At 38.6% G+C, this 22693-nt stretch overlaps 1 protein-coding gene across 13 annotated transcripts in view; it reads left to right on the top strand.

Annotated features, from left to right (window-relative positions):
- Window positions 1-22693, top strand: part of LOC135731522 (adhesion G protein-coupled receptor L3) — a 235137-nt gene that overhangs the window by 200637 nt on the left and 11807 nt on the right. For 4 of the 13 annotated variants that reach the window (XM_065249552.2, XM_065249557.2, XM_065249550.2 and 1 more), the window contains 8 exons: window positions 1039-1248; window positions 1723-1943; window positions 2142-2208; window positions 2608-2699; window positions 17736-17762; window positions 20821-20989; window positions 21076-21201; window positions 21303-21353. In XM_065249552.2, the coding sequence (XP_065105624.2) occupies window positions 1039-1248; window positions 1723-1943; window positions 2142-2208; window positions 2608-2699; window positions 17736-17762; window positions 20821-20989; window positions 21076-21201; window positions 21303-21353 (963 nt within the window). The remainder of the gene's footprint in view (window positions 1-1038; window positions 1249-1722; window positions 1944-2141; window positions 2209-2607; window positions 2700-17735; window positions 17763-20820; window positions 20990-21075; window positions 21202-21302; window positions 21354-22693) is intronic. The other 9 variants (XM_065249558.2, XM_065249554.2, XM_065249566.2 and 6 more) reach the window with 3 other exon arrangements.

Genomic DNA, 22693 nt, shown 5'->3' with positions numbered 1-22693 from the left:
CAAAAATTGAATTATTTTTGCTTTTTGCTCAAAATATGGTGTTTTTGCAAAAACCTACCCATATTCAAAAGCTGATTGCAAAAGAACCACTAAAGGTAGGATGAAACGGTTTTTTTTGTTTGAAAGCAGAGGGTCTGTTCTTTCATTTGGTGTATTGTATGTTTATTTATTTAAAGAAGAACATTTTCTGGAAGGCATTAAACTTTGGTGAAAATCATGAAAAACGCTGGCGCTGGCTGGCAACTTTTTTTAAAAACGCTGGCGGTGAAAGAGTTAATTTAACAACAATCTTGCTCTATGCTTGTCTCCATGTTTAAGTTGTGTATGTGTGTGTGCTTATAGACACATAGATTTACTTTAGCTGAGCATCGACTCTATAAAGTCTGAGGTCTAACTGTGAAATCTGCTGAGCAGGGCTTTAAGAGTTGATTTACTTACAGCACAACACACACACACACACACACACACACACACAAACTGCTTGTGTGTATACTGTACTGGAGATATAGCGCTCAGGGGTGAATGAGCCTCAAGAAGACTTATGTGTTATGTGCACAACGGTGCACACGCACACACATACACACACACAGGTTGTGTACCTATGCGCTGCTCTTAAATATTCATGAGCTGTGTTTTCAGAAGTGCTGAGATCCGGTCTTACCGACTCAAAGTCTTTTGGGATGCGTCCTATATCAGCTGTTTTCTTTTCCCTTGGTTGTGTGCTCTCTGTAGGGACCCTACAGAGGGAGTCCGGCGGGAAATCAATGACAGGATCTGAGAATTCATACCGCACCACAGTCATAAATCATACTCGATGTCACACACTGTGACTATGTTTAAAAGAAACAGCAAATCTTGTGCACGAGGTGAAATACTATCGTGTTGGGCAACCTACTTTAAAAGCAAAGCGACGGCCAACAACCTACAGTATTAAAATCTATGGTTTTGAAATGAAATGTTCATCACGCACATATAAGTGTGACGTTTGATACTCGGCCGTGTACAATCATTTTAAATTTTCTCTCTCTCTCTCTGTAGCCAATAGATCCTGTGCACGATCTGTTGTTGGACGTCATCACATGGGTGGGCATCCTGCTGTCTCTGGTGTGTCTGCTCGTCTGTATCTTCACCTTCTGCTTCTTCCGTGGCCTCCAGAGCGATCGCAACACCATTCACAAGAACTTGTGCATCTCGCTCTTCATCGCTGAAACGCTCTTCCTCACAGGCATCAACCGTGCAGACCAGCCTGTACGCTCTTCTTCATCCCTACACCCCACTCTTCACATTTATCTCAAACATCCTGAACCATACACCCTGGACACTAGTACACTACACACACTCAGCACGGTTTTAACGTAGACAAGGTTGACTTTAAGAAAGGCTGAATGTGTCTTATAAAAGTTTAATGTGTGTGTGACTCTGATTCAGGAACATCATACATGATTAATAATCTTTAAATTCGATTATTTCATAGTTTTCAATTATCTAGGCAGGTGCTTGAGGTCACTGAACAGCATCCATCAATGTCCACATCACACAGCACATCCAGAGAGAGAGAAAACGCGAGTCTGTGGAAAGCCAAAAGGGAACGAAACATGACATTTAGAGAGAGATTTAGGGTTTAAATAAAGCATCAAGAAATGACAATGCAAAAGTAATGCATCAATGTAGCTCAAAGTATTTCACACATCGATGACGAGTGGCGCATCATTTGTGTTTCAGATCGCCTGCGCCATCTTCGCGGCTCTTCTGCATTTCTTCTTCCTGTCTGCGTTCACGTGGATGTTTCTGGAAGGCGTTCAGCTTTACATTATGTTGGTGGAGGTGTTTGAGAGCGAACACTCGCGTAAGCGATATTTCTACCTGGCCGGATACGGCATTCCCGCCCTCATCGTGGCCGTTTCGGCTGCTGTGGATTATCAGAGCTATGGGACGGACAGAGTGTAAGTCTTGCGTGTGTGCGCAGGGTTCAATTTTAGTCTAATGTTGCGGAAATTAAAGCTTGAATAATTGAAGAAACTCTCATGTATCACCCAGAAGACACAAGAACCTCGGAGACATCCTGCAGTCTTATTTTGTGTGTGTGCATTTGTTTTTGTGTGTGTGTACGTGTGATTCAATAATCTCTCTTCTGTGTTTAGGTGCTGGTTGAGGTTGGACACTTATTTCATCTGGAGTTTTATAGGTCCAGCCACACTCATCATCATGGTAAGCAGAGGCGATCATTGAGTCTCCAGATGTTATTCTAACACTTAACACTTTATACTTTACATCCGAGATACTTTCATATAAACCCTACACCCCTGTACATGACTCCCTTAACTCATATCAGATGTGTAAATATTGCATGCAGAAACTTTATTGCTGTTCAGTGATGGCAGAGGACGGTTTCACAATACCTGATATCTACGCGCAACTATTAAGCATAAAAAGAGTTGTATAAAGAGGAACACACGATTCTAAGAACCAAACAGATTGATCCAGCAAATGTGTGCTAATGTGTTCATAATCATCTGTTATGTGATGCCATAATTTGTGATCCTGCAAGGGCTTTGTAGAGTTCTGAGCACAACTAACATTTCAATCCTGTGCCTCTTTTTCTTGCAGCTGAATGTGATCTTTTTGGGAATCGCTCTCTACAAGATGTTCCACCACACCGCCATCCTAAAACCTGACTCTGGTTGCCTTGACAACATCAAGTAAGCTTTACAGATGATCTTCGAGTGGTGGAGCCTGATGTGTGGGTCTTGTAAGGGGCAGCGACTAGTGGTAGGGTTTCTGATGTGAGTCGTATGGGAGGGGTTTGTGATATGTGGGGTCTTTGAGAGGTGGAGTTTGATGGGTGGAGTCAGATAGAAGTGGAGTCTAATTGGTGGTAACCTATGAGAGGTGGATTCTGATGAGTGGGATCTGTGATGTGTGGAGCCAATGAGAAGTGGAGTCTGATAGGGTCTGTGAATGGTGGAGTCTGAGAGAGGTGGAGTCTGATGGGTGAAGCCAGATAGAAGTGGAGTCTAATTGGTGGAAACTTATGAGAGGTGAATTCTGATGAATTGGGTCTGTGATGGGTGGAGTCTATGAGGGGTGGAATCTGATGGGTGGGGTCTGTGAGAGGTGGAGTTTGATGGGTGGAGTCAGATGGGGTCTGTGAAGGGTGGAATCTGAAGTGTGGAGCCAGATAGAGGTGGAGTCTAATGGGTGGGGTCTGTAAGAGGTGGAATCTGATGGGTGGGGACTGTGAGAGGTGGAGTTTGATGGGTGGAGTCTGATGGGGTCTGTGAAGGGTGGAATCTGAAGCGTCGAGCCAGATAGAGGTGGAGTCTAATGGGTGGGGTCTGTAAGAGGAGGGGTCTGTGAGAGGTGGAGATTGATTGGTGGAGTCTAATGGGTGGAATCTGAAGCGTGGAGCCAGATAGAGGTGGAGTCTAATGGGGTCTGTGAAGGGTGGAATCTGAAGCGTGGAGCCAGATAGAGGTGGAGTCTAATGGGTGGGGTCTGTAAGAGGTGGAGTCTGACGGGTGGGGTCTGTGAGAGGTGGAGATTGATTGGTGGAGTCTAATGGGGTCTGTGAAGGGTGGAGTCTGAAGCGTGAAGCCAGATAGAGGTGGAGTCTAATGGGTGTGGTCTGTGAGAGGGGGAGTCTATGAGAAGTGGAGTTTTATGTGTGGAGTCTAATGGGGTCTGAAACATGGAGCCAGATAGAGGTGGAGTCTGGTGCATGGGGTCAATGATGGGTGGAGTCTATGAGTGGTGGAGTTTTATGTGTGAGGTCTGTGATGGGTGGAGCCAGTAAAAGGGGGAATCTGATGGGTGGGGTCTGAGAGAGTTGTAGTTTGATGTGTGGAGTCTGATGGGGTCTGTGAAGGGGTGGAGTCTGAGAGAGGTGGAATCTGATGGGGTCTGTGAAGTCTGAAGCGTGGAGCCAGATAGAGGTGAAGTGTAATGGGTGTGGTCTGTGAGAGGTGGAGTCTGATGGTTGGGGTCTGTGAGAGGTGGAGTCTGATGGGTGGGGTCTGTGAGAGGTGGAGATTGATTGGTGGAGTCTAATGGGGTCTGTGAAGGGTGGAATCTGAAGCGTGGAGCCAGATAGAGGTGGAGTCTAATGGGTGGGGTCTGTAAGAGGTGGAGTCTGATGGGTGGGGTCTGTGAGAGGTGGAGATTGATTGGTGGAGTCTAATGGGGTCTGTGAAGGGTGGAGTCTGAAGCGTGAAGCCAGATAGAGGTGGAGTCTAATGGGTGTGGTCTGTGAGAGGGGGAGTCTATGAGAAGTGGAGTTTTATGTGTGGAGTCTAATGGGGTCTGAAACATGGAGCCAGATAGAGGTGGAGTCTGGTGCATGGGGTCAATGATGGGTGGAGTCTATGAGTGGTGGAGTTTTATGTGTGAGGTCTGTGATGGGTGGAGCCAGTAAAAGGGGGAATCTGATGGGTGGGGTCTGAGAGAGTTGTAGTTTGATGTGTGGAGTCTGATGGGGTCTGTGAAGGGGTGGAGTCTGAGAGAGGTGGAATCTGATGGGGTCTGTGAAGTCTGAAGCGTGGAGCCAGATAGAGGTGAAGTGTAATGGGTGTGGTCTGTGAGAGGTGGAGTCTGATGGGTGGGGTCTGTGAGAGGTGGAGTCTGATGGGTGGGGTCTGTGAGAGGTGGAGATTGATTGGTGGAGTCTAATGGGGTCTGTGAAGGGTGGAATCTGAAGCGTGGAGCCAGATAGAGGTGGAGTCTAATGGCTGGGGTCTGTAAATGGTGGAGTCTGATGGGTGGGGTCTGTGAGAGGTGGAGATTGATTGGTGGAGTCTAATGGGGTCTGTGAAGGGTGGAATGTGAAGCGTGGAGCCAGATAGAGGTGGAGTCTAATGGGTGTGGTCTGTGAGAGGGGGAGTCTATGAGAAGTGGAGTTTGATGTGTGGAGTCTAATGGGGTCTGAAACATGGAGCCAGATAGAGGTGGAGTCTGGTGCATGGGGTCAGTGATTGGTGGAGTCTATGAGAGGTGGAGTTTTATGTGTAAGGTCTGTGATGGGTGGAGCCAGTAAGAGGGGGAATCTGATGGGTGGGGTCTGATAGAGTTGTAGTTTGATGGGTGGAGTCTGATGGGGTCTGTGAAGGGGTGGAGTCTGAGAGAGGTGGAATCTGATGGGGTCTGTGAAGTCTGAAGCGTGGAGCCAGATAGAGGTGAAGTGTAATGGGTGTGGTCTGTGAGAGGTGGAGTCTGATGGGTGGGGTCTGTGAGAGGTGGAGTTTGATGGGTGGAGTCTAATGGGGTCTGAAGCATGGAGCCAGATAGAGGTGGAGTCTGATGCGTGGGGTCAGTGAAGGGTGGAGTCTTTAAGAAGTGGAGTTTGATGCCTGGGGTCAATGATGGGTGGAGTCTGAGAAGTTTAGTCTGTAGGTGTGTTCGACTTTATGTGGTGAAATATGAGAGGTGGATTCTGATGGGTGGGGTCTGTGATTGGGTCTATAGATGTCTTGGACATTTGGTGCCATAACAACTGACAGGTGGATGGCATTAAAGTATCACAGGATTCGAAAACAGACTCCTTTATATGATTTCTTAAATCATTCTCACGATACTTTGATGTCATCCGTTCTGACGGTTCTGGCGGCGCTGCATGAAGTCTGAAGAGGGGGATCTGTGAGAGGTGGAATCTGGAGGTGGTGGATTCTGATGGGTGGGTATGTGAGGGGTGGAGCCTGGGAGAGGTGGATTCTGATGGGTGGGTATGTGAGGGGTGGAGCCTGGGAGTGGTGGCATCTGATGGGGGGGTCTATGAGACATGGTAAATATAGCTTAAAATATACAATGAAATTAAATACCTGAGATTGAAATGTCAAGACGTCATCCTCTTTAGGCTGCAGTATACTGACTGCATTAAATCTGTTTATGTTAGCATGTTTAGAGAGTCGTGGCACGCTTGTGGCTCTCGCAATATGGGAAGGTAATTTCTGGCTGAATGTCAGCTGAGTTTTGTTGATGTATAAACAGGAAAGAGAAAATTAATTAACAGGTGTATTCATGTTAATACATTTTAGGAATCCCATCCTATATTAAACAACAGACACACAAATGTTCTTGTTGTTACACCTGTGGGCTGAACTACTAAACAATGGGCGATGCAAAAGGGACACTTTATTTTGCGCATTTGTTTGATTTGCTGTTAATCGTGTGAATACTGCGTGTGACCCAATGAACATCTATTCAATTATCGCTCATTTTCTCTGTATCAGTTTGCAGTAAAAGTAGAAGTGGCACAGATATCTCCTCATTGTGTGTGTGTGTGTGTGTGTATTCTGTGGGGAAGATGTTGTTACCTAAGGATCTGTGTTGTTCACAGAAAAGAGCAGAAGACATTTTGCACAAATTAACCTCTGCATGCACATGAATATTCATCATCAGAGCCACACAAGCAGCCACTCAGGAGAGCAGAGTCCTAAACGGGCTATAAATATGCAAATTTATGATGGTCCCCTTAAAATTCTGCATAGTGTGCAAGCTAGTGAGCTGATCTGTGCATGAGAGAGACAACGAATGAATCAGATGATTCAGACTGCTTGATTCAATGTTATATAATCTGACCTGAGAGGACAGAGACGCATGTCTGAGTAAATGAAGTCATGTATGAGTGAAAAAACTGCTTATCAGTGGTTAAAGGTCAATGTGTCGAGTCTATGAGAAAATGTTTTGCTACATATTTAAAAACCTTTACTACAACAGCCACACATTTATTATAAATCTAGCAGTGAAACGTTAAAGACTGTAACAGATTATTTAATGGCAGTCTAGGGGATGTCTGTCAGAATAGCACTGCAACTGTTAGTACAGTGAAAACATAATAAATGTTAGTTAGTGTGGTCATGTGTAGTTTAAAAACTTTATGTTGTCTGTTATTTTCTCTTGTAATGATCACTCGACACCGTTGAGCTGTCGGAGATGTACGACTCCCCCCATAGCACTTTAAAGTAGGGCTGTCAAACGATTAATCGCGATTAATCGCATACAAAATTAAAGTTTGTGTTTGCATATCATATGTGTGTCCTGTGTGTATTTATTATGTATATATAAATACCAACACATTGTATTTAAGAAACATTTACATGTATTTATATATTTTTTTATTTGTATATATTGTATATTATATATAAAAAAAAAATTCTTACATTTATACATGTATGTGTGTGTATTTATATATATATATATATATATATATATATATATATATATATAATATATAATATATATATATATATATAATATATAATATATATATATATATATATAATACATTATAATTACACAGGACACATACATATAATATGCAAACACAAACTTTTATTTTATATGCGATTAATTGTGATTAATCGTTTAGCAGCACTTTTTAAAGTTTGAAATTATCTGTCTATTTTTAAACATAATTGTAAAAAACACAACTTCAAGTGTTCATATTTCTATGCAAAGAAGATTAGACATCAAACTTCTTGATGTTGGATTTTTCTGTTCAGTAGTGGACAATAATAATATATATTATACACATACTATTATATAATACTGTTTATCTGATTCTGAACAACTGTTGATAAGTTTTACAGTGTTAACAGTTTTCTTGAAGTTGCACAGATTGCAAGGTGCAAAAGTAGCCTGAAGGAGCACACAAGCTCACAGATGGTCTATTTTAAAGTTTGGAAATTGTCTTTGCCAAAAAAACAAGTTGTACTTCTGTAGCCAGATTGTTTTGATGGATTCTTTGAAAATTTGTAAATTAAAACAATCTAATAGCAATTTGTAAGTATTTTATGATCTCAATCTGCTCTCACACCAGTGATGGTTAGGTTACATTTTTGTACAATTCACATCATACAAATTTACGTCCGAAAATCCTTTGCTTAGACACCTCATTTAAAAGATGTTAATCTAAAACTAAAGATCTGGATACAGAAGAAGAGCAGAGGGGATGTGTTTGATAAATTCATAAATGAGGGTTTTAATACATCCAAACCTTCCCACTCCATCAGCTCTGACATTAGATTGGATAATTCTTGTAATCAGACGTTGTATTCATGTTAATAATCAGACGATTGTAATCTATTGTTTTCATACTCACATACAGAGTGAACAGACACATTGACAGCAGTGTGTATGTGTGCTTATTTGGGGGTATGTGCTGTAAATCTTGTAACGATACGGCAAAATATATTTGCTCACTTTAAATTCTGCTGGGTTATTTTTAACTCATGTTTGGGTAAATATTGGACAGAACACATTAATGGTTAATAAATAAACATATGCTGGGTTGTTTCAGTGCAATGCTGGGTTGTTTCAACTTATGGTTGGGTTAACAACAACCCAGCATCGGTTTATTTTGTATAACACAACATGTGTTCTCTACAATATTTACCCAACTATGAGTTAAAAATAACCCAGCAGAATTTAGAGTGCTGCAATATATTTTGAAATATGTTTACAAAAATATTTTTCACCAATATATTTTGGCCATGTTTGTATATTTTCCAATATATTTAAAAAAATAGATACATTTCAAAGGGTTTAAAAATATATATTTAGGCCTCCATATATATCAATTCAAGGAAAAATATTCATGTTGCATTGGAAGAAAAACTTTCTTTCACTTTCAATTTGAAAGTTTCAAACCTGCAAACATAACAGGTTTAAAAAGGTTAACATTAATTATATTTTCATCTGCAAAATTTACTTCACAGTTAATAAAATGTATTTAGGATATATTTAAAATATCTGGTTGCCAGGAATTTTCTGCAGTATAGGTTGTAAAAAAATTTGAAATGTATTTTCTTGCCGATAAAATACATTTTGAAATATATGTTAATATATAAAGGTTAAAACTAAATATATTTTTTTATTCGAAAACTTATTTAATTAAGCTTTATTTTCTACAAAATGTATTTAGCATATATTTAAAACATATATTTTTGGCCTGAGAAATTCATGTTTGCCATATGGGTGTCACTGAATACAAAATTTAATTTATGGTGACAGTTTAAATTACCAATGGTACTTTTGTGTCACATGATTATTTCATTTTTTATTAGGAACTAAAGCTAAATGTAATTTGTGATGATCAACAGTAAAACATTACTTATAATGTTAACATACATAAAAGAAGCCAAGCTAATATAAAAATATGTAATAAATACATTTTAAAATTGAGGCTCTTGATAAAATGTGCTTTGGCGGGCGACTTTAAGACTCTGTGCGGGCAGCCTGGCACCCGCGGGCATCATGTTGTAGACCACTGCCTTACTTATTTACATCACTTTCAGATGTTCATACAGAAGTTCTTATAACCACTCAAATATAAAAAAAAGTATAGTTAACTCTCCATCATACCTCCAGCTTTACCTGTGTGTGTGTTTGTGTTTATATACATGCCTGTGAGTTTAGATTTGTAGTTCAGTGTGTGTAAATCGACTTTTCTCCATGATATGATTTATAACTGCTCTCGAAAAGATTTAAACGCACCCGTGTGTGTTTGATGTGATTTATAAGGCTATTTGGAACGGCGAGTTATTAACCACAAACCAACCTACAGCTGACCCACACATCTTAAAGAGGTCACAACCTTATCGTCTCGGTTCTGTCATAACACAAATCCAGATGTACTGTGTGCATTTATCTGTGTGAAAGACCGGCAGCTGCCCGCACGCTCGGCTCTGCTTAAGCGATGGATGGAAATATTTGAAACCTTTAATGTTGTCCGGAGAACGGTTGTGTTAAACCAGGAGTGTGTTTTAGAGGTCTTCATGGGTCCACTTAGACCCGAGGTCTGACCCGAGAAAGTTCCACGTGTGCCTCGGACATGGTCGGGTATAATATTAGCGGCATCGGGTCTCCAATTTGACCAAAAAAGACCCAAAATATCTTGCGTGTGTGGATCAAGTCCTTCTCCAACACATCATCTGTTTGCCAAGAGAGCTCAAGTGGTGTTCACTGTCAATTGATTTTGAATGCACATTTTAGTGGTTACCCTGGTGTTGTCGATAGATAACAAAGAAAAATAAATGGAGCAGGGGGCCAAATTAGTTGCATGCAGGGCTGTGACTGCACTCATGTCTGTGCCGTTTACATTTGTGCTCAGTCGGGTTAAATAAAAATTGCCATTGGGCAATTTTCTTGGGTTTGTTTTTGGTCGGGTCTTTCTTTAAAAAAATATTTATCGGGTGCAGGTAAAAAGTGATTCGGTTCATTTTTGGCCGTGTACGTTTCTTTGGACCTGAAAAGATCTCTACACTGCAAAAAATGATTTTCAAGAAAAAAAATCTTAGTATTTTTGTCTTGTTTTTAATAAAAATAAAAAAAATCTTAATTTAAGATGCTTTTTCTTGATTAGCAAAATAACCCAAGAAAATAAGTTTAGTTTTTAGACCAAAAATGTCACATTTAAGTGATTTTGTGCATAAAACGAACAAAAAAAATCTGGCAATGGGGTAAGCTAATTTTTCTTGAATTGTCCTTGAATTTATTGTTTAAGAATATGTTCAAGATTTTTTTTGCTTACCCAAAGTTTTATGCACAAAATCACTTAAATTTGATATTTTTGGTCTAAACCCTAGACTTATTTTCTTGGGTCATTTTGCTCATCAAGAAAAAGCATCTTAATTTAAGAATTTTTTATATTTTTATTAAAAACAAGACAAAAATACTAAGATTTTTTTTTGAAAATCATTTTTGCAGTGTAGTGTGTTTGTGTTAGTTTAAAAAAAGAAAAAGTCTGTATTTGGTTTCGTTTCTGATGATAAATGAATGAATGAATGAATTGGTCCTCTCCAACTGATTTTAAAGTCAAGTGCCTTTAGTCGTTTCATCCTTTATGTTCCTTTATTTTATACCCATAGGTAAATTAGGTTTCAGTGAACAAGTTTAGGCAGTTTCTTACCGAGCCCCTAAGGTGACATTGGAGTAAAAAAATCAAAAGTTTAGTTTAGTTTCATTCAAATTCGCACGTGAAACTAAACCCGATAGTTTCACCTGAGCACGCGATAGTTTCACCTGAGCACGCGATAGTTTCACCTGAGCACGCGATAGTTTCACCTGAGCACGCGATAGTTTCACCTGAGCACGCGATAGTTTCACCTGAGCACGCGATAGTTTCACCTGAGCACGCGATAGTTTCACGTGAGCACGCGATAGTTTCACCTGAGCACGCGATAGTTTCACCTGAGCACGCGATAGTTTCACGTGAGCACGCGATAGTTTCACGTGAGCACGCGATAGTTTCACGTGAGCACGCGATAGTTTCACGTGAGCACGCGATAGTTTCACGTGAGCACGCGATAGTTTCACCTGAGCACGCGATAGTTTCACCTGGGCACGCGATAGTTTCACCTGGGCACGCGATAGTTTCACCTGAGCACCCGATAGTTTCACCTGGGCACGCGATAGTTTCACCTGGGCACGCGATAGTTTCACCTGGGCACGCGATAGTTTCACCTGGGCACGCGATAGTTTCACCTGGGCACGCGATAGTTTCACGTGAGCACGCGATAGTTTCACGTGAGCACGCGATAGTTTCACGTGAGCACGCGATAGTTTCACGTGAGCACGCGATAGTTTCACGTGAGCACGCGATAGTTTCACCTGAGCACGCGATAGTTTCACCTGAGCACGCGATAGTTTCACATGAGCACGCGATAGTTTCACCTGGGCACGCGATAGTTTCACCTGGGCACGCGATAGTTTCACCTGGGCACGCGATAGTTTCACCTGGGCACGCGATAGTTTCACGTGCGCACGCGATAGTTTCACGTGAGCACCCGATAGTTTCACCTGAGCACGCGATAGTTTCACCTGAGCACGCGATAGTTTCACCTGAGCACGTGCTCACGCGATAGTTTCACCTGAGCACGCGATAGTTTCACGTGCACAAGCGAAACTAAACTTTACTTTATTTTTGCTCGATGTCCCCTTAGGTGCTCCGTAGTTTCTCATAATACAATAGACAGCATTATAAAAACATCACTAAAACATTATAATAATCTTATCTTCATTGTTTTCCGTCCAAGTGATCGTGTAGCAGCTATGAAGTGGTTTCCACTTTTGTTTTTGGTTATTTTATGTTTATTTGCATTATTTTAAACATTTTCTATTTCTCTTTGTGACATTTCTGCTGTTGTGTTTGTCCAGCTATCAGTTGTATGACGGTTGTGTCATTGTGGAGTGGCACTGGTAAGATCAGTCTGTTTCTGCTCATACACCCGCTCCTCTTCCTCCATGTGGTTTCACCATCATGTATCTCCTATGTTATCTTTCACCATTATGTATTCTCTTTTGGAGGCTTCACAGACATTTGTTGGTTGAGATATTTTATATCGAAAACCACAAGCTTCACAACAACTTTAATCCCTTTTGAATGTCCTGACCAATAAAAAGCTCCTCTGTGCAGAAGAGCAAACCAAAGTCCTTGGACTTTAAAGTTGCATCACTCCGTTGACATATTTGCAACCATAGATATGTGACCCGTCATGGAAACCAGGGACTCAAGTCGGCAGCACAAGTTTCGAGAAAATGAGAAACAAAGTTTTTTTTTCGAAATTTGTGATTTTCGTTTTATTGCAGAATCTGTTAGTTGAGATCACGAAGAAGCCTCTCCATGTTTGAGATAGCAGTTTTTGTATATTTAAAAGCGTACATTTTGCGGTTAAAATAGGCTTGTTTTTCCGGAGATTCTAGCGTGCAGCGGGGGGCGTCATTGTCTGTGTGTATATTTACATACTGTATAAGCTTGTGTTTTCGCCTCCGCCCCCAAAGGGAACAGCGTGACTACTAAATAAGGATAGTTCGCCCAAAAATGAAAATAATGTAAGTAATGACTCACCCTTATGTCGTTCTAAACTCGGAAGACCTCCGTTCATCTTCGGAACACAGTTTAAGATGTTTTATCGTTAGATTTAGTCCGAGAGCTTTCTATCCCCTTCATTGAAAATCTATGTATGGTTTCCATGTCCAGAAAGTTAATAAAAACATCATCAAAGTAGTCCATGTGACATCAGTGGGTCAGTAAGATTGTGTTGATGCATCGAAAATACAGTTTGGTCCAAAAATAGCAGAATTACGACTTTATTCAGCATTGTCTTCTCTTCCGGCTCGAGCGTGAAGTCACGTGACTGTAGTGACGCGCTTCCCTGTTCCTCAGACATGTTTGCTAAGTTTTTTTTTTTTTCAAACTTATAGCCTGTCTCCCCAGACTGTAAAGCCCGGGCGCACAAAACAAAAGAAAAATAAAAGAAGCTGGGGCGGAACAAATAACAGTCAGCCGCATCGTACGTCAGCCGCGTCACTCACTTTATGCGGCGCCGCAGTCGGATGACTTCAAAGTACCGCGAGAGCTCTTCAAGAAATCTTACGGAGTAGTTTAATTTCGACTCGCTCTCGCGGTACTTTGACGTCATCTCTATGTCAGTTCTTGCAGCGCAGCATGAGTCCAAACACACAGAAGTTACACAGATATCGTTGTATTCTTCATATAATTGGCTACATGTTTTGTCTATCAATATTTTCCATGAAGTCATTGGCTGATGGAGGAACGAGCGAGCCATTGGTAACCTCTCTAAAGGATGTCACGTTTTCGACGGCGCTGTTTGGATGATCTATTATACTACTTCCCTATTTTAAATACAAACTTTGAAGGCGGGTTCATGTGTTTAACGGAGTGTAAGCTTATATACCTTTACATGTTACGATTTAAATAGTCTTCAGATTATATATTATATTGTATTACCAGACATTCATGCGAAATCTGATGTAAACAATCTATATTTCACGGATTATACGCATTTGTGGACAAATATGGTCATTGGATAATCTGAAACAGACTGGATTCGACTTGTGATCCCCACAAAGGTAAAAGAGTCATGTTTATTTTTGCGGGTTGTCATTTGGTCATAAAATACTACATATGATGCTAGAACATCTCAAAAAGGGTTTTACAGGGGGCATGGCTTAGCTAAATGAGATGTAAATGAGCCCTATTGTCTCCCCCAGCTGAAAAGAAGAGTCCCTTTCGTCTCGATTTTCTCGGTTTGAGTATTTCTGAGTTCCTATATTCAAATGGCCACAACTTCTCCAAATCTTATCAGATTTCCATGTGTTACACATCGTTGGAAAGCTTAGAAACTGCACTTGCAGAATCTGTGAATAACTCAAAATGCCCAGATCCGACTTGTGTCCCTACTTTCCGTGACTGGTCACATATGTATAATAAAGGTTAGATGTCTCGTCCGCGCTGCTGGCCAATTGAGTGGAATGTCCGCATATGGCGGCCATCTTACCACAGGAAGCTCGCTCACTCGTAGCATTGTGTTTTAATGGTGCATGTACTTTTAAATGACCACAACTTGCATAATTTTCTACCGATTTCCAAACGGTTTGGTTTGTTATAAACGTCAAAGATGTACCTATGACACTGCATACTTATACTAAAAATGAAAAATTTATGAAACATGGAAAGGCATCCAGAATTATAGCCACATTAATAATGTTTGTAAGAAACCAAACCATTTGAAAATCGGTAGAAAATTTAGCAAGTTATGGTCATTTAAAAGTACATGCACCATTAAAACACAATTCTACGAGTGAGCAAGCTGACTGAGGTAAGATGGCCGCCAGGTGATGAATTTAGAGACTCCGCCGTAAGACATCTAGCCTTTATACATATCTATGTTTGCAATGCCTCCATGTGTCGACATGTCGATTCAAAGTCCCTCTTTATTCTTAAATGGTTGCCGATTGGCTCTTTTTACTGGGAGGCGGGACTAGAGCGAACATTCTGACCAGTGACGCATCTTGTTAATGTTAAATATCATAAATAATATTAATAAATAATAGTAAACAGAATCTTTGCTTGTTATTGTAAAGGGGCAGAACGTCACATAATTCATCTACATATTATGTTGTGAATGAAGAGCATAAACACACTCTTTCTAACAAGACAAGACGACAAGTGTCTCAGATGTAAAATCAGCGCTTCGAGGACATCATTCACATCTCAGTCGGGACTTTCAGCCTCCAACTAACTCAATTACAGCTGCCACTGAGATGCAGATTCACTCACGGAGACCAATCGAGATGATATGACAAACTGCTGCTAATTCACTTAAAAAAGACGCCTGGAACTGCTTTTAAAGTGTTTATCATAATTCACTTGAATTTTTTTAAACCCAGCTGATGAGCAGAGACGGTACCTTTGGGAGAAAAACACTTCAGTTGCCGTCGTGTATTTGTGAATCTCCCAGCAGGACGTCTGTTATGCTATAAATCGCCACTATCCCATTCAATTACACTTCAAACGCACCTGTGTGTGATAAATAGATAGAGAGAGGTGTGAATGAGTTATCTGAGCATCTGCATATCAAAATAAAGCACATGGGCTGATGAGCTCTTGTATCTTCTCATTCAGTCTGTTGATCATTTTTTCACTTCCTATACTGCTACTCGAACACATCCCCGAGCGTTTATGGGTCAGTGGACTGGATTAAAAGCTCCTGTCATTAAGATGGACGTTTGAAAATGAAGTTTAATAGTCTCCCCTTTATTTCCATCAATCATTTATTTTGCCGTACACCTGCTGTGTGTGTGTGGTCATTACCTGTGCACCTGTGCATAATAATAACCCCAGTGTCTCTCTCTCTCTCTCTCTCTCTCTCTCTCTCTCTCTCTCTCTCTCTCATTAAAAACTGATTTAATTCTGCATCTTTTATGAAGCATATTGTATATATGCTACTTCAAAACTGTTTGATTATGATGAAGGCTCCTTTAACTGAATCAACTTTTTGAAACAATTATGAATTGAATGTATTTGAGATGTATTATAGTGTTGTTTTTTTTATATATATATATATATAATAGCTGTATATATAAGCCAATTTAGGGATTAAAATATTTACACTTGTTTTCAGTACAAATATATAAAATTCTTGAAATCAAGATGCATTTTTTTGATGAGCAAAATAAAAATATATCTAGTTTAAGACAAAAACAACAACAACATACAATTTAAGTGAATTCGTGTTTAACTCTTTCCCCGCCATTGACGAGATATCTCGTCAATTAAGAGAAAACGCTTCCCCGCCAATGACGAGATTTTCCGTCTTTCCGCAACTTTTTTAACCCGGAAGTATTGCCCTATGGCAAGCGGCTGCATGTCCGTGTCTGTTTTAAAGATCGCTCTGAATGGGATCTCTATGAAAAGTCCGTCACAAAAATTTAATTATCTCTGCTTTTTGCTCAAAATGTGGTGTTTTTGCAGAAACCTACCCATATTCAAAAGCTGATTACAAAAGAACCAATGAAGGTAGGATGAAACGTTTTTTTTTTTTTTTTTTTTTGAAAGCAGAGGGTCTGTTCTTTCATTTGGTATATTGTATGTTTATCTATTTAAAGAAGAACATTTTCTGGAAGGCATTAAACTTTGGTGAAAATCATGAAAATAGCTGGCGCTGGCTGGCAACTTTTTAAAAAAACGCTGGCGGTGAAAGAGTTAAAACAAGCTAAATAAATCTGCCAATGGGGTAAGCAAAACATCTTGAACATTTTTCTTAAACACTAAATTCAAGAAAATTTCTTGGGTCGTTTTGCTCATCAAGAAAAAGCATCTTAATTGAATAATTTTTAGATATTTTTTGTGAAAATAAGACAAGAATACTAAGATTTGTTTTCTTGAAAATCATTTTTTGCAGTGTAAGATTTTTTGTAACTTTTTTTATTAAACACTTAATTCAAGAAAACTTCCAGGAAAATGTGCTTACCCCATTGGTAGATTTTTTTGCTTGTTGATAGTTATTTTTCATTAGGCACACATTTCTTACTTAGTATTTTTGCATTGTTTTGAGTATAAATATCTAAAAATTCTAAAATCAAGAAGCATTTTCTTTACGAGCAAAATTACCTAAGAAAATAAGTTTTGTTTTTCTTAAAACAAGCAAAATAAATCTACCAATGAGGTAAGAAAATGTTTCTTGAAAGTGTTTAAGAACAAAAGTTAATTTTTTTGCTTATTTTAAGCACAAATTCACTTAAACTGTATGGGGTGGTTTCCCGGACAGGGATTAGCTTTTTAAAAAAAAAAAATCTTAGTATTTTTGTCTTGTTTTCAGTAAAAATATTTAAAAAACTTCAATTAAGATTCTTTTTCTTGATGAGCAAAACACCCCAAGAAAATAAGTCTAGTTTTGAGACCAAAAATATCAAATTTAAGTGATTTTGTGAATAAAACAAGCAAAAAAAATCTGCCAATGGGGTAAGCAAATTTTTCTTGAATTTTTCTTGAATTTAGTGTTTAAGAAAAATTTTCAAGATTTTTTTGCTTACCCCATTGGCAGTTTTTTTTGCTTGTTTTATGCACAAAATAACTTAAAGTTTATGTTTTTTTTATTTAAGAACTAGACTTAATTTATTTTGTGATTTTGCTTAACAAGAAAATACATCTTAATTTACGAACTGTATATATTTGTGCTGAAAACAAGACAAAAATATTAAGTAAGAAAGTATTTTTTTGCAGTGCAGGTGATCTGATTTACTGCCAGCAGATGCCAATCTGATAATAATAAAAGAAAATGATAATTTCATAATAAAATTATTTGAGTTACTTTATACAGACTTTAAACACTTTAGGTCATGAATTGGCTTTATATACAGTACATCACTTCATCACTTACTGTCTGTTTATTTATTCTAATATTATTTTGCTTTTGTGTTTTTCTGTTGGGATTCATCAGTTATGAGGATTATGATCCAGAGATTAAGTAAGAAGATCCAGAATCTCTCCATCCATTTTTTAATTTTCTGTTCATCACCTTGTCAGAAACCATAAAGTCGTCCTTCTTGATCTTGAGTTGTCTCTTAGGGCTAACCTTGTGTCTCTTCAAATAGTCTCATTGCATGTGAAGACATCATCCTCTTAATATTAGACTAAACATCTTTGCCTGTGGTTAGATTGAACTCATCTGTGTTACAGACATGAGCAGAAACTCAAATAACTCTTTAAATGACTTTATCTTTATAAACTTAAACTAAACCTCCTGGTGTTTGCTGCCGGTCAGTCTGGTCTGGTGTGGTCATGATGATGTGTATTATTTTCTGGGGGTTTTAAACACACCAGAGATGAAATAGTAGACAACATTCCTATTATTAATTAGAATGAATTACTTGCATATTATGACATTAAATTGAATAAAAGTCTAATTGAATGACAGCTCTAGAAGACCTTAGAAACCGTGTGCTACAAATTGTGCTCGAAACACCTTAGCAACCACCTCCTGTGCCATAACAACGATCTAGGATTTTGAAAAATTTCTTTGAGAATGAGAAATGAATCTTTAATGAGCTGAAATATTTGTGATGTTTTGTTTGTTATTTAAAAAAAAAGATTCCTGCAGATGCCAAATGTAAAATTCCTTTGCGTTTACAGTAGTATAGTCATGTTAGCGGTATGTTGTATTGAATCCATACTTAAAGTAATTGCATATTTCTGTCAGGTTAAATTGAGTCGTTGTGATCAGCGAGGTGAATCCGTCGTCCCGCGGGTGAACAAAACACACACATAGAGATGTGCATGTTTGGTTTGGTTGTCTCTGAAATAAAAAGAGGAAATGTGTGCTAACTGCTGTCACACAGAGACAACATAATACTACGAGAAAGAAAGAAAACGGCGCTTAAAGAAACTGTGTTCACCATAAAACAAAACATTGTGCGGCCATTCACTCTCTTTATTCTGAGATAAGATATGAGGAGCTTGGATGCAAAAGCCACTAAACACCACCTCTGTGAAATATGAGATAATGTTATTGACAGAATGCTCCCATCATGTATTATATGTTCGCTTCAAATACGCTTTCAGAAGTAGCCTACCACTTTGTTAGCAGAATCTGTCAAGAGTCTGATTAAAATGTATTAACTTTTTATTAAAGTTTATTTACAAGACAACAACGTGTCAGACGCACTTACATCTGAGCTATTTAAAATAGAGATACACCGATATATCAACCTATAATCGGTATGGATAAAAGCATTTTACCAAAATCGGACATCGGCCAATTGTTTAAAAACAGCCAGATTCAATGCTTATCATGGCAATTCATAGGTACACTGCAAAAAATTACTTTCTTACTTAGTGTTTTTATCTTGTTTTTAGTACAAATATATAAAAAATCTTAAATCAAGTTCTTCATGAGCAAAATTACTTAAAAAAATGTAGATAAAAATATACAATTTAAGTGAATTTGTGCTTAAAGCTCCCGTTCTTCCTTTGTTTTTGAAGCTTTGATTGTGTTTACAGTGCACAATATGACATGTGTTCATGTTTCACGTGTAAAAAAATGTGTTTTTTTTTTACACAATTTACGTATTTCTATACCCTAAAAACGGGCTGATGTCTTCCTTGGAATAAGAAAAACTTTCTTGAAATAAGTGTTTGTGAAAAGAATTAACTTATTTCAAGGATTTTTTTCTTATTTCATTGGCAGATTTTTTGCTTGTTTTAAGCAAATTCAATTAAATTTTTATATTTTTTTGTCTATAAACTAGACTTATTTTCTTATGTCATTTTGCTCATCCAGAAAGAATCTTCTTAATTAAATTTTTTTTTTGATATTTGTACTGAAAACAAGACAAAGAATGCATAAAACAGCAAAAAATCTGCCAATTTTTCTTGAACACTAAATTCAAGTTTATTCAAAGAATAATTTAAGAATTTTTAGATATTTTTACTGAAAACAAGACAAAAATACAAAGAAATTTTTTTCTTGAAAATCATTTTTTGTAGTGTTTAGTTATGATTGGGCAAGTTATTAATTTACTAGCATTGCAGCTTGTAGTTGCCAAACTAAATGCTGTGCACAGAAGAAGGAATGCAGCATTTTTGATGCAGGCATGTGCAGCAAGGGCATTACGACAACGCTCAGTCCCATTTATGGTAAAGACGATGACAGCTGATACGATTTAATGTTTGTTACGTCAGAATTTATTCTGCAAATGCATAATTCTCATTTTTGAGAATTAAGGGATTTTTATTCGAAATTTGGCATTTCCATCACTCATTTCTTATGCGATACTTCAAAATGCTGTTACAGAAACCCAAGAAAAAAAGTCATATGGGTTTAAAATGAAATGAAGGTAAGTAAATAATGAGCCCGGAGTATAGTCTGTTTTTTACGTGTTCGCAAATCTACACACATGGTCGAATGCATACGTTGATGCATATGCATTGTGACAAAATGCAATGAATTTCCTGGGCCACATACTACATTCTCCATGCACCGTCTACAAAAATCGGGTAAAACTCTTCTGATAGCGAAAATTTTGTCACCCGCACTGTACGCGGACCCTTGCATACGCTTACAAAGTGGATCATACATCGGTCTTTAGTTTTGGGTGAATTAACCCCATTTGACACTGGATATAGAAATAAAAACCAAACATTGGGCTCATTCCAACTGGAGCATTTTAATTTATATGGAAAGCCTTTCTTGAAACACAAATTCAACTCATTTAATGTGTTATATTTGTATCTCAATGGGCCCTTCTTGGTTAAATAAAATTAAAATAAAATAAAATGCAGTTTTAAGTAGAACGGAATGAGAGAATGTGCTGTAGTAAGTGCCATTACACAATCTAGCCACTGACGTGTAAACAGTCTATAATAATGAGATATAGATGGTGTGCAGTAATAACCAATAATAGCTCGGTGAAAAGGTCAACTGTGCTGTATTGAGAATAAATCACGGCTATTGACTAATCAGCATCCAGCAGAGGACTATCAATTTTATAGCGCATTATAATAATGCGTGTGCGTGTGTGTTTCAGATCGTGGGTAATCGGAGCCATAGCTCTGCTGTGTTTGCTGGGTCTGACCTGGGCGTTTGGACTGATGTATGTGAACGAGAGCACGGTCATTATGGCGTATCTCTTCACCATCTTTAACTCGCTGCAGGGCATGTTCATCTTCATATTTCACTGCGTCCTGCAGAAGAAGGTTCGAGAAAAGCTCACAAACACACACGATATAATATGACAAGGAAGAAATGATGCAAGTTTAACGGTTGCCTTATGTGCGTTCAGGTGCGGAAGGAGTACGGAAAGTGTCTGCGTACTCACTGCTACAGTGGAAAGAGTTTGGATTCATCCATGGGTTCTGGGAAAAGTTCAGCATCTCGTGGACCCGGACGATATTCCTCAGCTTCGCAGGTAATTCCCAGCTGCTGGGAAGTTTTGTGTCAAACAGTTGTGACCGTTGTTGTAAATGTAGTCTCATTAGTCTCTGTGTGTGTTTTCTCTTTCATCACAAGGTTCACCACCCGCCTTGTATGACAAACTCCTCACAGTTACAGTATGAACAAGTAACTATCACTCCATTTTATCACCTCAATCTCTTCTACTGTTCTGTAGTTTGTGAATACTTGTCTTATTGAATGAATTGAATAGTTCACCCAAAAAAGTACATTTTGTCTCGTTTACTCGTCATGTTGCTTTTCACACCGGACGTGAATAAATCGTGCTAGTCAAGCATAGTTGGATGCTTGAGTTTTGAGGTAACGCACTTCATTTGTGCGTGAATTCAGACGTGAATACGCTTAATTAGCCGGCTTTAGCTAGCTCATAGTCTCAATATGTGTATATATAGCTCAAATTGAGTAAATAGTGTTTCAGATTGTTCGACCTCCTTATTCACTTTCTTCCAAGTAAGATTTTTTAATTCCTGTTTCTATAAAAGTACGAAGATGTGTCTCACAGCTCCGGATGTCCACGTACAGCGACGATCATTTTGTCCTCCGTTGTTGTTTCTTATTTCTGCCTCAGCTCGCTACGTCGTAATCACGTCACTACTAGAGCAAGCTCCTGATTGGTTAACGCGGCGGGAATATCCGCAAAATATTTTTTGATTGAGTGTTTTTCGAGGTGTTTGACGCATGTAATGCGTGATGCGCACGAAACAAAAATTGGAATTTTGCCCGATATTTGCATAAATCCCGGCAATTTTATAGATGTCTATCTCATCTTTCACTCGTGTCTGGTGTGAAAGCACCATTAGAGATCAAAGTTTTATCTGACTGTAATACAGAAAAGAAAAAAATAACAATTCCATGTGAATGGTGATAATTATTTATTTTTTTTATAAAAAATGACCAAATTATTAAAATAGTAAGATGCACATATTAGGTGATAGTTTTGTGTAACAACAGATTGAATTCAAGTCATTGAAATGACTTTCGTTGTGCTTTTTTGTACTTTCTGAAGTGTACAAAAAACTTTTATTGTATTTAAAAGTGTGAATGTTTTACAGTAATTTCTGGGTTTTCAGGGTTCCCACGGGTCATGGAATTTCTGGAAAATCAGGGAGTTTTAAAAGGTCTGCCCGGAAGTTTGCAGGACACTCTTAAAAATAAAGATGCTTTAAGCAATCCCATAGATGTGTCAAATCCAAGGACCGGCCCACGCAAAGATATACGTTTTTTGATCTTGGCCTGCTTCCATTTGGAAAACGCAGCTTTGCACTACAAGTCCCAGCAAGCACTGCGGACACGCTGCACCCTAAACATCAAGTGACCTTCGAGTCTCACACAGTTAATCATTAATCTTTAAGAGTGCCTGTTCCCTTGCCAAAAAAACCCATGATTTTTTCCATAGACTTTTGAACTCAAAGTTTATGACGCTTAATTGCTTTGTCCTAGATAATCTT

The sequence above is a fragment of the Paramisgurnus dabryanus genome, chromosome 2 (assembly GCF_030506205.2).
Source record: "Paramisgurnus dabryanus chromosome 2, PD_genome_1.1, whole genome shotgun sequence".
NCBI classification, from domain to species: Eukaryota; Metazoa; Chordata; class Actinopteri; order Cypriniformes; family Cobitidae; genus Paramisgurnus; species Paramisgurnus dabryanus.
The sequence above is the reverse complement of the archived record's forward strand: the minus strand, read 5'-3'. Positions and strand labels throughout refer to the sequence as shown.